Source organism: Marmota flaviventris, chromosome 2, assembly GCF_047511675.1.
Source record: "Marmota flaviventris isolate mMarFla1 chromosome 2, mMarFla1.hap1, whole genome shotgun sequence".
Taxonomy (NCBI): domain Eukaryota; kingdom Metazoa; phylum Chordata; class Mammalia; order Rodentia; family Sciuridae; genus Marmota; species Marmota flaviventris.
In genome coordinates, this window is record NC_092499.1 from 1,186,796 (window position 1) to 1,200,310 (window position 13,515).

Sequence of the window (13,515 nt, forward strand, 5' to 3'; positions counted from 1 at the left end):
TGATAAGATAAAAAATGGAAACGTCTTTAACACAGAGACTAAATGATGTGCTATTAAATGATGAATGGAGAGCAGAAGACATGAGGGCTGAAATTGAAAAACACTTAGGGGTACTGTTGTAGGGACAAACGAGGCGAGGCACCAAAGACAGCAGGAAACAGTTTTATTTGGCTGCAGCCAGGTTCAGAGGGCACAGCTCTTGCTGTAATCAATCAATCCCCTGAAAACTGAGTTCAGGGAGTTTCAGAACTTTATACCCAGCGTGTAAGGGGAGGGGCTCAGAAGTTCACAGTCTGCAGAAGTTCACATAAAAGCAGATTTTTCCTTCACTGTTCTGGGCAAGTTAACCCTTCAAGGACAACACCTGAGAAGGGGAGAGCTTCTTCTCCCCTCTCTTTCCTCCCCCTGCCAGCTGTTACCATGGAGCCCAGTTGGTAACTTATGTTAAAAATGTAGACATCTCTGTGAAGCCCAGCTCAAGGCCAGGGGCCTTGTTTGCACATTTCTACAAAGTACTATACTGGATACAATTGTGAAAAACTAGTAAGGGGGTGCCCAGCACCTGGAGTGCTGGTATCTTCCCGGCCAGTGGCTAAGTAAACAGGGCAACACGAAAATAGGAAGTTTATCTGCATTAGACTCTTTCGCAGAGACTCTTTTGTTGACAGTCCCCAAATCAGCCATGGTGAAGAGGGCTTTTCTGTGGAGAAAGGGGGTGCCACTTCAGTACCTGAGAATACTGATGTAACATATTACAATTTCTGGGTTACAGGAAGCAGTTCTAAGAGGAAAGTTTGTAGTGTTACCTGTGTTGAGAATCAGGAAAAACTAGGGAAAGAAGAAACATACGTCAATATTGTAAAAGCTGTGTAGAAAAACCCAGGCCAACATCATGGAGAAAAATGAAAGCATTCCCTCTAAAACCTGGAAAAAGACTAGGAAGCCCCCTTTCACCACTTCTACTCCACATAGTCCTTGAAGTTCTTTCTAGTTATTGCAATTAAAAAAAAAGACATTAAAGGGATGTGAATACGAAATGAAGAGCTCAAACTATCTCTGTTAGCTGACAACACAATCCTATGTATAGAAGACCCTCCCCCCGGAAAAAAAAAAAACATTAGAAAACATCTAGAACACATACCTGAATTTAGAAGAGTAGCAGGATACAAACTTAACATCCATAAATTGATTGTGTCCTATACACCAAAGTTGAATCAGCAAAAAGAAAAGTAAGGAAAACTATCCCATTCACAACAGCCTCAAAAACAACAACAACAACAAAACAACAACGAATTACTTGGGAACCGATCTAATAAAAGAGGTGAAAGACCTGTAACAATGAAATATAGAGAGCACTAAAGAAAGAAACTGAAGAAAACCTCAGAAGATGGAAAGATCTCCCTTGCTCCTCAGGCTTAAGACTTTTGAACTGAGCATGCAGGGGGAATGTCCGTCAGTAGCCTGTCATGATTCAGTGTGTTTTGTGGTGCGTGGAATTGATCTAGAATTGCTCGCTGTGAATTGATAATGTCTACGCAGTGCCCAGCATTAAGGAGTAAAATTGTGTTGAGTAATCTGAGTGAATAAAGCATTGAAAGGGGCAGAAGCGTGTGGACATCCTTTATTTCTCCCCTCGACTTCATACGTCACAATTTTGCCCCCTCACGACAGTCACCCAGCTGTGTGGAGGGTCCAATCTGCAGGAGGGAGACTCATCTCTTCCTTGTCACGTTCACATGACACCCAGGTCCCCACTGGATGTCCTGCCAAGTGAGGATCTCCCATTTCCTTGGGCTCTAGAAAGATCACGGGTCTGGGTAGGACAGAGTGGCAGGTCCCGGAGGAACCTGTCTCCTCAGGAGCTGTGCGGGTCGAGCCAGGGAGACCCCAGGCCCCTCACACGGCCTGCTCCACTGTGGGTGGAGCTCCTTCCATCTGCAGACTTGAGGCCCCTCATCCAGGGTCACGCTTTCCATGTCTGCGACAAGTACCTGAGGACAACTTGAAGGAGGAAAGGTCCCTGTGGCTCCTGGTGAAGCCGGAATCAGACAGGCTTGGGTAATCAAGTCAGGTCGGTCAAGAAGTCCAGGAAGTTGGAGACTGTCCCCTGAGGGACTGAAATGTTAATTCCTTCAGAGCCCTTCCTCCACCCTAATGGAACTGCTCCAGGAATTGCCCTCCCTCCAGGGAGCTCTAAGGTTGTTAATTAATGTGTCCTGGGCTGCACCACCCTTCAGCCCACCTGGTTCCCACCTGTTGGCTCTCCCACCCAGCACTCCTGGGCCTTGTCAGGTACCCAGGAAGGAGAAAGATAAGGGGGTAAAGGCAGGAGAACAAAGGAATCCTAGGACATATAATAAGGGCAGAACACCTCCCTTCTTGGGATACCAGGACACCAGCTAGGGCCCCTTCTCCCTCGCGGGAGAAGTCTAGGTCACCCCTTTCTAAACAAACCCTGCTTCACATGCTTGCCTCCCTGTGCTTCTCTAAGGTTCAAACTTCAACCTGTGGGGAGCAGACTCCTCACAGATAACCGCCGTGTCGAGGGTTCCAGTGCGTGTTGGGCTGGCTCCATCCCTCTGGCCCATCTTACAGCAGAACATCCTGGTGGAAGGATGGGGCTGCCCGATTCACAGCAGCCGGGAGGCAGAGAGAGAAAGAGGCCAGAGGCAGGAAATTCCCCTCCAGCTCACCTGCCCCCCACACCTGCTTTGTCCACCTATGCCCAGTGCTGTGGTTTCCACCATCTCCCTGTGTCCACCCAGCCACTGAAGGACTGACCCAGTGATTCCGAGCCCTCGTGTTCTGGTCACCTCCTCAGAGCCCACTTGCAAACACGCTGCAGATCAAGCCTCCAGCATGTGAGCCTTCAGAGGGACTCCACGTCCACACCTGATGGCAGGCACCCTACTAAGCACAGAAGGACAGCTCTGCCACCCAGAGGAGCACAGCACTGGCCTCCCCAGGACACCCCAGCTCGAGGGGCTGCTCCAGCCTACACTCCTTCTCTGTGCCACTTTCCCAAAGGAGTCCCCATGCATGTCCCTGGGGAGCGGGGAGTGTCCAGCTTCCTGCCGTCCATGGGAAGGTCCCTGCTCTTTACCGTACCTGCTCTCCTAAGCTTCTCCTGGCCGCTTGGTGCGTCCAGTTAGAACATCTTCCCAGGAAGAAGACACAGATGAGGTCACTCTATTATAGCGATATCAGGACAGGCTCCTCCATGATCCTCTTTGGCAGGTAGAGATAGGAAGGGACATTTTCCAGAACTCCACGTCTTATCTGAGGTGGACTGCCATCAGCCAAGGAAGGCATGTGACCCCAGAGACTGGATGTCCACCCCCACACCATGTTGATGGAGGCTTTTCTGGATATTAAAATCGCAACCCACATTGAGACAGCCAGACGGTCGTACACACAGAGAACGGACACTGCATTTAAACTGAAACTGTGGTTGAAAGCAGATCTCAGTCTTCCCCAGGGTCAGGAGGCGAGTGTGGCAGAGTGGCTGCTTCTTGTGCTGATGCTGTCGGCCACAGGCCACGAAGCCCTGCTTCCGTCATGACTGCTGCGCATGCAGCAGTGGTCCCAGAGGGTCACGGGCCACTCGGGTCCTGTGGGTACATTCTGCGATGCTGGAGCCTTGACAAGCCACCTGCCGATGCCGTCTTGCAGACATCCCTGCGGCTGAGCAGTGCTGCCGTGTTCCAGCCCATAGAACGCGGTCCCTTCAGGACGCGTGCATTCTTTGTGACAATAACATCTCAATAAAGGGGTTTCAAAAAGATGGAGTAAAAGCCTAAAAAGCTTTCCAGTGTTTAGTGAGTGAGGAACAGGCATCTGAAGTCTGGTTTGGGAGCTGTGTTAAGCCTGGAGTTGTGCTGCTGTCAGGCAGACCCCAGCCTCACACTCTCCAAATACCAGGCGGACTTTCACTGGGGACCCACACCGAGTACTGGTGGCCTCTTACCGCTGGGTGGACGGACTGGAGGCACCCGGCCTTCAGGAGCCCCAGGGCAGCAGAGGGGCCCATGGGCTGCTGCCCAGTAGGGCAGGGAGGTATGTTGGGTCTCCTCATTGTGAGTGCACTGAGCAGACTGTGCCCCTGGTGACCTCAGGTGCCGCACGGGGGGTCTGCACCCCAATCTGTAAGAGCAAGTTTAGGCCTTTGAGGACGTGCAACTGTTCTCCAAACTGCACCTCACATCTCTGAAGACAGAGGAAACCTCATCCATGTCAGACGGCTTCTCATTTGTGCCTTCAGTCTGACCCCTGACCTGCTTGTGATCTTGAGGTTATTGGGACCAAGGGTCCAGATGAGGGTGCGTGTGTCTCCAATCTCCTCAGATGGGCCTTTCAGACCCCAGGGCTGACAGTCCTCAAAGACCATGCCCTTGCTGGGCACAGAGGCACCATCCCAGCTGCTGGGAGGCTGAGGCAGGAGGAGCCCAAGTTCAAGGTCAGCCTGGGCAACTCAGCGAGAGCCTGTGCCAATATAAAATAAAAAGGGCTGGGCACATAGCCTGGTGGTGGACGACTTACCTACCACACACATTACCTCTGGTTCACCAAAAGTAACTCAAAAAGAAATGAGCAAAGAGCACCCCATGCCCTCGCCTCTGGCCCTATGCAGCTCCACAGTCCTCTAGGGTCCTTCTACCCCCAAAGATTTTCAAGACCCCTCAGGTGCAATAGCTCCAAGGCCCCTGAAAGGCCTCTGCCACCTAAAACCAGTCCCAAAGGACTGTGTCCACCCCAGGGTGGGAACTGGACTGACCTGGAGAGTGGCATGCCTCTGGCACTGTGAGTGGACCCTGTCATGGCCTGTGCCCTTCACACTCTGTCCCACACTCCTGTAGGCAAGGACTGTCATCACCCAGAGGAGGAGGGGCACGAGGTCCCCAACACTTAGGCCCAGCTGGGCTGCAGGAAGCGCAAGGTTGGGGAATCCCAGAGCAGGGGTGCCAGGGGTCCTGCCTCCTGCCCAGAGTGGGGTCTGCACCATCACCCACCTTCCCTGGACTCCAGCCAGGATGGAAGCTCTCAGGCAGGATCAGCTCTGCCTTGAACCATCCCTGCCTTCAGCAACAAACTGAAAACAACCACCACCAAGATGGCGGCAAGGTGGACGCTGTCTGAAACGGCCCCTCCCTGGGATCCCACACAGTCCAGAGCTGCAGACTCATCCATTTCTGTCTTCCGCGTCACTCAGTGAACACCTTATCCAGGCTCACTCTCCCTGCCCTCTCAGCAACCAGTCCTGGGCCCAGTACTGAGAGCGCCCTGCCTTGGCTCTTGGGATCTGCTCTCCTGGCAGCAGTGGGGCCCCTGTCCCCCAGCAGGTCAGATTCGGCCTCCGCCCCTTGCCAATCGGACTCTCAGAGTCCTTACTGCTCCTAGAAGAACCAGAGACCCTGCAGAAGGACCAGGAGTGAGAAGACTGCCCGGGTTATGGTGAGATTGCAATAAATCACCGAGTCGATCTTAAAGCAGGAGACAGAACCTTTGTTGGCCAGCTGGGGGTCTGCAGGCACCAGCTGGCAGGCCAAGGGAGGGCTGCCAGTCCACACCCTTCGCCCTCCTCCCGGGGTTAGAGGACACCTTTATAGTCCAAAACCACATGAATCATAAGTAGCTGCTGCTATGATTCAAAACCATAAGCAAACATCAGGAGATCTAAAATCATAAGCAGAAGGGGGAGTGGGCCAAAACGTCCCTAGTTTAGCACAAGTTAAAGAATGGTTACCAACGTCTAGACAATTAAACTCCGACAGGGTCTATTGTCCAAGAAAAATGGCAACCAAAGAGAGAACAATTTTACATTGTATAAGAATTGCCATTTTATGTCACCAAACATGCTGTGCTAAGCCACTGTAGATGGGGACAGAGGGAGGTGTTCCCATGGGAGAAGAATCTCTTACATGACGTGGAGCCTCAGGGTAAAATGGAGTTTGGTCACTGTCCGTATAGCCTGGCCCGTAACAGCGGGAGGAGGGCTCTGCTGGATTTATTAATCCAGATCACCTGGGCAGAAACAGACTGTGTGTGTGTTGCTGAATGAGGTCATCTGACAAAATCCCTGGGTAAGTCCCTGGTGTCATGTTGGAATTGGATGGAAGACTGGAGGCTACTTCCACCCTCCCCACGTCATCTCTGAAGATCTGGCTGGTCAAAGTAGGTGGCCCTGAGAGATGGAGAGAGAGTCTCCTGTAGGATTCGCTGGGCCTGAGCTCTCTCTGTGGGCTTGCTGGAGCTGCAGGTACCTGAAACACTGAATGCGTGATGACATTTACTATTAAAAAAGGGTCCAAGTCTGGAAAGTGGGGCCGTCTGCACTACATAGCCTGTCCTGTGCCCCTTATCATTTTTATGCAAAGTTGTTTCTTTCTTTTTCTATTTCTGAGAAAAGCAAAGCCTGGTGTGAAGTGGAGAAAATACTGGAATAAAGCAACAATGTCAGGGAGGTCAGGGAGAAGGAAAGCCACCAAGTTGCAGACTGGCTTTGCTGATGAAGCTGTCTGGGCAGGCAAATTGTCTGCACCTCTCAGAATGTGTGATGCCGAGCTCAGGAGGCAGGCGTGGGGATGCAGGGGTGGAGGCCATGGTCCTTTTGACTCAGCACACCCTCCTGCCCCACAGGGCAGAGGCCAGGCAGCAGTCCAGCAAGCAACAGAGACACTGGACAAGCATCTCCAGGAACGCACCCAAGTCCTGGCTGTCCTGATGCATCTTAATGTCTGCTACTTTCCCCCCAAAAGTGCAAAAGGGGATTTGGGGGATAGCTAATTGTGATCAGAGCAGAAGAAGGCCAGGTGTGGAGTGAGCACTGCTCACTGCACAGCCTCCTCAGAGGACCCCTCCCAGCCCCCGTGTGCCACCCTTCCATGGCTATGTTTCCAATGCTGGGCTTTGCTGCTCAGGCGCAGCCGATGACTGCTGTGCCTCCATCAGGCTGGATGAACTCTGCTCTTGCCGCAGCATTTGAGGAAAAGTATCCATCCACACGGTTGCCCAAGGGAGACCCTGCACACCGACTTACACATGTGTGTTTGGGGAATGGAAGGTCCTAACATGAGTTCCTCACCTTGGGATCCAAATTAGATGAAGTGGACTTCATGGCCTCCCAAGGGATGAGACCACAGATACAGGTCCCTGGAAGACTGTGCCCCATGGTTAAAGAAATGAGACAAGGAGAGAGATCACAGGCCCTGGAGCCAGCCTGGATCGAGCTCAGGCCCTGCAGGCAGCAAGGGTCTGGGACTCCATCCTGAACTCGGGGGCTGGTGTGCAAGAATTCCTCCCTGCAGGAGCAACACCTCACCAGGAGCTCCACATTGAGGGCATCCTGTTCTTCAGTGATGAAGCCCCATCATGCCAGGGTAAAGGATGCCATGATCACCCCCCAAGGAGAGAGCTGAGGGGAACAGGCCAGGGCAGCAGAGCCACTGCCAACAGGTCTCAGTCTGTCAAACTGTAGGAGAGAAATGAAATCACCCGGGATGCCGACCTCGCTGAAATAGTACCTGCTGGGACTTCAGGAGTGGAGCTGGGAACAGCTGCAGCCACAGGAGGTCAGGCCAAGTGCAGCAGATGGTGGTCCACTGCTGGGCGGCCTCAGCTGTCCTCCCCAGGGCTCCAGAATCTCCTGAGGCGCAAGAACACAGCACAGAGCCACAGGCGCTGGGGCGCGACCCCATGCACAGGGCAGGCCTCCGATGGGCCATGCCCTGGGATGATGGAAGTGTGCCTTTGACACTCCACCTGGGACCTGGAGCGGCTGTTCATCTCAGCCTGGTTGCCCTGACTTCAGTATGTGGCTGCTAGACCCACTTTGGATAAAGCAGGCACTGCCGTGAGTGACGTTCACCCAGGACTCAGTTGTTAAGCCCAAACCACCTGCCATCTCTTCAACCAAACCCCAGAGCTGCCTTCCCTGTTCCTCCCTGTCTCCTCACGGCCCTGTGTGTGCAAGGTGAGGGAGGAGGGACACAGTGGCGGAGGCCGTGACCACAGGTGGGACCTGCTGTGTGCCCGGGGCAGGCTCCAGGGTGCAGCTGGGCAGTGACCTGGAGAGAGGGGACTCAGCCCCCACAGGGAGCACGTCCCGGCCCTGCTAAGGACTGCTTTGAGGATAGCGGAGGGGAGATGAGGAAGCACGGAGTGGCTGCAGCTCCCAGGCCCAAACACCACAGCCCGAGGACAGGCAGCCAGTGGGCATTTAACAGCTGAGCTCCGCTCAACCTTCCCTTTATCTTCACTAATGACACCATCATGTGTACAGGGAGAGGCACAGAGCTGGGCAGGGAGGGGTGAACTTGGGAGAAAGCTCAGGGCAGCGCATCCAGATGTGTTGGAGAAAGGAGGAAGTCCTTCACCATCACCCGAGGGAGCAGGGTGGTTTGAAACGCGCCCTTCACCGGGGCCTGGAACTCGTCTTCCCTGGGAGGTGCCGAGGCCTCATTTCTGAGGTCTGTGGGTTGGGCGGGGATCGGCACCTACATTGCAGGGGAGACTCTGCGCTGTGCATTTTCACTTTCTCTCTTTATTTAAAGGGTGCTGACACAGAGAGCTTCGGATGCCCTCCACACCAGCCTGCTCTCCCAGGAGCCTGGCCCTGCTGCTCCGAGGCTCTGAGTTCAAGGGGATGTGGACACAGCATGGAGAGGAGGAGTGAGGTTTGCACAGTGCCCCACGAGGGCCAGAGGCTTGCTGCTCCCCTCCACTGGCCTTTCTGGTTGATTTCTGTGGAAGGCAGTGTTCACCCAGAGCTCCATCTTCCTCCAAGGGCCATCTGCACTCAGCGTGGGCCTGGTGGGGATTGGAGGCTACTTCCCTGGCTTCCTCGGCCCCCAGCCCTCCCCCACTGCCGCTGTGGAACAGGCAGCTTCGGCTGGAGGCAGGCCTCAATTCCCTGAGCTCCCTTTGGGTCTAGAGGAGAGGTCACCTAGAGAGTCGGGGCTCAGTGCCCTGAGAAAGAGAGGAAGTGTTGAAATACCGTGGACATGACAACTCCCACTGGTCCCAGGGCCTGCAGCCTCGGGTCTCCTGCAGCCAGAGGCTCAGGCTCAGCTTGGAGACCTAACCAGCACCCAAAGATGTGGAAGACACTCACGTGTGGAGTGGAAATGTTTATTTCAGAGTGCTGATCGGAGATCTCCCAAGGTCAACTTGTGCCAGGAGGAGGAGGACTGTGCGTCTCTCTCTCTGCCTCTTCTTCATGGATGTCACTTTGGGTGCCCTGTATTCCACAGGGGTCAGGAGGCTGGCTGGCTGTCTGTTATTAAGCTTCTTCTCCTCCTGCTGCTGCTTCTTCCTCTTTGACAGTCTTGATAGTCTTTGCATTCAGTGCATATGCAATGAGCAGTGCCGCAATGAAGACATAGAAACGGCCATACAGCAGTCTCAAGTAGATGATCAGTTCTGGGTTCCGGTCTACCGTCCGCACTCTCTTTGGAAGCTGCCCACTCTCCACACTCCCACCATGACCTAATTTGTCACAATTAGGAGGCTCCCAGCCTACGTGACAGTGACAGTGCCTGTGATTGTTGCAGACCCCTTTATAACTGCACTTTTCAGGGAGACAGTCATAATCCAGTGCATTTATTGATGTGTTACATGAACTGCCAATGCACATCTTCCCGCTGCCACACGGGGTTCCTGTCCTCACTTTTCCAGCATCAGTGGTCCCTGATGAACGGTGTTCGTCCAGTCCAAAGCAGTAGGCCCCGTCGATGTAAGACTGGTGGAACGAAACGTGCTCCTGTAATATGGGGAGGCGGGTGACGTTATTACACTGCAGCCTTCCGCACATCTTGTCAGCTCCAGTACAGGGAGTGTACACCATCTCATTCTCTGATCTCCCACAGTGTCCAAATCGGTGTGTTGCCAAGTTTATAGAGTAACAAGCATCCTCAGCGTTCATAGCAGATTCACCAAAGATCTCCTTGCAGTGCATGGAGCGGTCGGTACAGTTGCCATTGTAACAGTAGCCGTCTTGACTGCATGGAGTTCCATCTTGCAGGTAAGTATCTTCAGGGCAGTTGCTGTCACTTCCAGAGCAGTGCTCTGGGAGATCACACACGTTTTGGACAGTTCTGCAAAGTGTCATCATGGGGCTGTGGGTGCAGTTGGCACAGCAGGCTCCTCGATCACAAGAGCTTCCCTCTGTAAATGTACACTCGGTGTTGCAACAGCCACTGGTGTAACACTCCTTCAGGGGCCCGCAGTCACACTGTTCCTTGCCTTCCACTACATAATTCCCACAGCGGTTCATTGTTATGCTGCTATTATGAAGAACCCGCTCAGAGCGGTAATAGCACGTATTAAGTGAAGGATTACTAACTATATGCTGTACATGTGTGAAGGAACAATTACTGAATGCATCTGTTACCCCAGGCCACCTGAACATAATACACGTGTCCCTTCTCTGGCAAACACAGTTGCTTCCATCATACAGCACTCCAATCATTCTCCCCTGATGGTTGGCAGCAATGATCGCTAACAATATCGCAGGCCTGTATAGTGCAGCGACAAAGGTGATGGATCCTTTATTGCACATACTATATGGAACTGGTTCAAATGCAGATTCATGTGGTTTGTCTTTAAGTACTAGTGTGCAGGAGGCAGGTCTAAATGGCCAGTAGAATATATCCTCATAATGTTTGTGTATATCCATCCCTGACGGATACCATTCACCACTAGGAAGTGAAACAGGATCACTCTCGGAATATACAACCACCATAGAAATATAGAACCTGAACTCGATACCCCTCATAAGGGTGTCGACTATGTTAAACATGTGTATTAGGAACTCAGAACACTTGCTGACATTGTCGTATGTGCTATACATGGAGCGGGAACACTGCACGATCCCCTTCAGGGCAGCCTCATGGCCACTATACATCATGCTAGAAATCCGAGGCTCTGCACTGTAGTTCACTCCAGGGTTCAGGGGGCTTGGGACGTCCTTGTGGTCCAGACCGTACATTGGTCCCATGGCATTTTTATCAGCCACCAACTGTGAGACGATGTGTTCAAACCTGTTTGAATCCCTGAGAGGTGAGATTTCATACGTGAGGTCATCCAACATCATGACCCCTTCCATGCCCCCAGAGCACGTCTCAACAGTGACCGTGGACAGAGGAATGTCCTCCAGGTAGCCGAGGAAGTAACAGTCTTCAGGGAAGTAGGGGTAATCCATCTGCAGGGTTCCTTGGTCATCCTGAGTGGCCAACACCATGTGTCTGGGCCACAGAAGATGTTTTCTCCAAAGATGGATGACATGTCTCTGGCCCCCGAAACGCAGGCTGTAGGAAATATGTCCTGGAAAATGAAGACTCTTGCCACTTTGGACCTCCTTCTTAGGAACCACCACCTCGGAGGAGCTGTAGCGCCATGAGGGGTGGCCTTGAAAACACCGGACTGGAGCCCAGAGTGCCCAGATCCCAAGCAGCAAGAAGGCAGCCCTGAGAGGGACCGGTCCCTCGACCGGCCACATGCCCCAGCCCCTGGATATCTAGGGAGTGGAGAAGGAAAGTGTCCTCAGTGAAGCCAGGTCTGGACCCTTTGCTGGGGTGCTTCCCTCCTGAGGAGACAGGAGGGAGGACAATGGGCCCCCGGAGGTTACCTGGACAACCCGAGGGGCTAGGTGAGAGTCACAGGGTGTGGTAGGGCCTGCACATGATGTCAGCTGGGAGGGCAGGGGCATGTGCAGGAGTGCTCACTGGCAGGAAGAGGCAGATTCAGCAAAGCTGCCCGATTTTCTCCTGCTCTCTGGATATATATACCGGCCTCAGGTCCATGACTGCTGCAAGTACTGCCACTTTACTCTGGGTCAGCTACGATGGGTCAAGGTTTTCTTGAGTCTGGGCCACAGTTCAGTCATTTGGCAGCTGGAGTGAGACATCAGTATCATCCTAAAAGGTCTCAAATTTTTTTTCTATTCTTTTACACATAAATGTCTTGTTTTGGTTTGTGGTTAAGGTCATTTTAGACAAGTTGATACTTTGGTTTTTGGTGGGAACTTTGCTTGCCGTCTCCAAATCAACAGCTGAGATAGAGTTAGTTTTTCCCCAATACTGTGTAAAAACCCCTCTCAGAACTCTGTCTGAAGAGCCCTGAATTATGGGGCTTTTTCCTCCTGCTTTTGGGAACCAAATCAAGGCCTGACCCGACCTGAGCTCCAGCTGTGGTTCCTGCGGATCCTGGTGGGCTCCTTTCCAGGCCCTGGGGTCCTGTCCTTGGGTGCACCTGCGGATCAGTTCAGAGCAGAGGACACCAGGGGGTTCTGCTGGTGGGGGTCGCAGGACAAACACTTCATCCCTGGTCACCTGGCGGGTCACAACTCCAAACAAAGATGTCCTTGTCTTCCAGACTGAGCATTCTGTTTGCAAACACACTCTGCTCTTGCAGCCAGCCTGTTCCGACCCAGGGGGATTGCCAGGCCCGCTGGGTCGGCTCCCTTGGGGTCTTTATGCTTCTGCCTCATGAGCAAACAGCTTGTGCTGGGACTCGCACCTCCTGGCTGCTTCCAAGGACGGTATTGTGGGTCTCTTCCAAGGAGCCCACTCTGGAGGGCAGACTAAGTGCACTAGACACCTTCTTCTCCTCTGAGAACACACGACTCCCTCAGACACACCCACACTGTGGACATGGCGCAGATGCCTCTCCACCTCCCCTCTGCTCTGGGTCAGAAGGCGGAGAGCGAGCCGCGTCCTGGCAGCCCGCGGAGCAGGAGGAGGCCTGAGGAGGCCTGAGGAGGCCTGGCTGGGCCTGGACAGAAGAGCCGCATCCTGGAGAGCCAGGCACCACAGTGGGAACCAGGTGCCAGTCAACGTGGGGGCAGCTTTCCAGTGCCTTGGTTGTGGCCCAGATGCCCTCTGGGCCACCTTCTCAGCACTCCCACACAGCAACAAGTTCTCTCAAAGGCAAAGACTTGCTACTCACGAGGAGGCTTCCAAGAGACACTGAGGCAGGCACTGCTCGGCCTCACCTTCCTGGTTTGTTTTTCCAGTTCTGCATAATGTTCATTCTGAATGGAGCAGGGAGTGTCCCCTCTCTCCCTCTTTCTCTCTCTCCCCTTTCTCTACCCCTCTTTCCCTCCCTCTCTCCCTCCCTTCCCTCCCTCCCTCTCTCTCCTCCTCCCTCTCTCCCCCTCCCTCTCTCCCTTTCTCTTCCCCCTCCCTCTCCCTCCCTCCATCCCTCTCCCTCCCTGTCTCTCTCTCCCCCTCTCCCCTCTCCCTCTCCCTCCCTCTCTCTCCTTCTCTCTCCCCTCTCCTCTCTCCCTCTCTCTATCCCCCCTCTCTCCCTCTCTCCCTCTCTCCCTCTCTCTCCCTTTCTCTTCCCCCTCCCTCTCCTTCCCTCCCTCCCTCCCTCTCCCTCCCTCCCTCTCCCTCCCTCTCCCTTCCTCCCTCTCTCTTTCCCTCCCTCCCTCTCTCTCCCTCTCTTTCCTCCCACCCTCTCCCCTCCCTCCCTCTCCCTCCCTCTCTCTCCCTCCCTCTCTGTCCCTCCCTCTCTGTC

The 13,515-nt window shown here is 53.6% G+C and overlaps 1 protein-coding gene across 1 annotated transcript; it reads right to left on the reverse strand.

The window, feature by feature from the left end:
• Nucleotides 1-9,122: 9,122 nt before the first annotated feature.
• LOC114082568 (disintegrin and metalloproteinase domain-containing protein 21-like) lies at nucleotides 9,123-11,653 on the reverse strand. Its single transcript, XM_027923737.2, has one exon. The coding sequence runs from the start codon at nucleotides 11,492-11,494 to the stop codon at nucleotides 9,278-9,280; it is 2,217 nt and encodes a 738-aa protein (XP_027779538.2). The 5' UTR covers nucleotides 11,495-11,653; the 3' UTR covers nucleotides 9,123-9,277.
• Between the last annotated feature and the right edge of the window lie 1,862 nt (nucleotides 11,654-13,515).

Coding starts and splice junctions, on each gene's coding strand:
- LOC114082568 (XM_027923737.2), bottom strand. CDS start 11,494: ATGTGGCCGGTCGAGGGACCGGTCCCTCTCAGGGCTGCCTTCTTGCTG.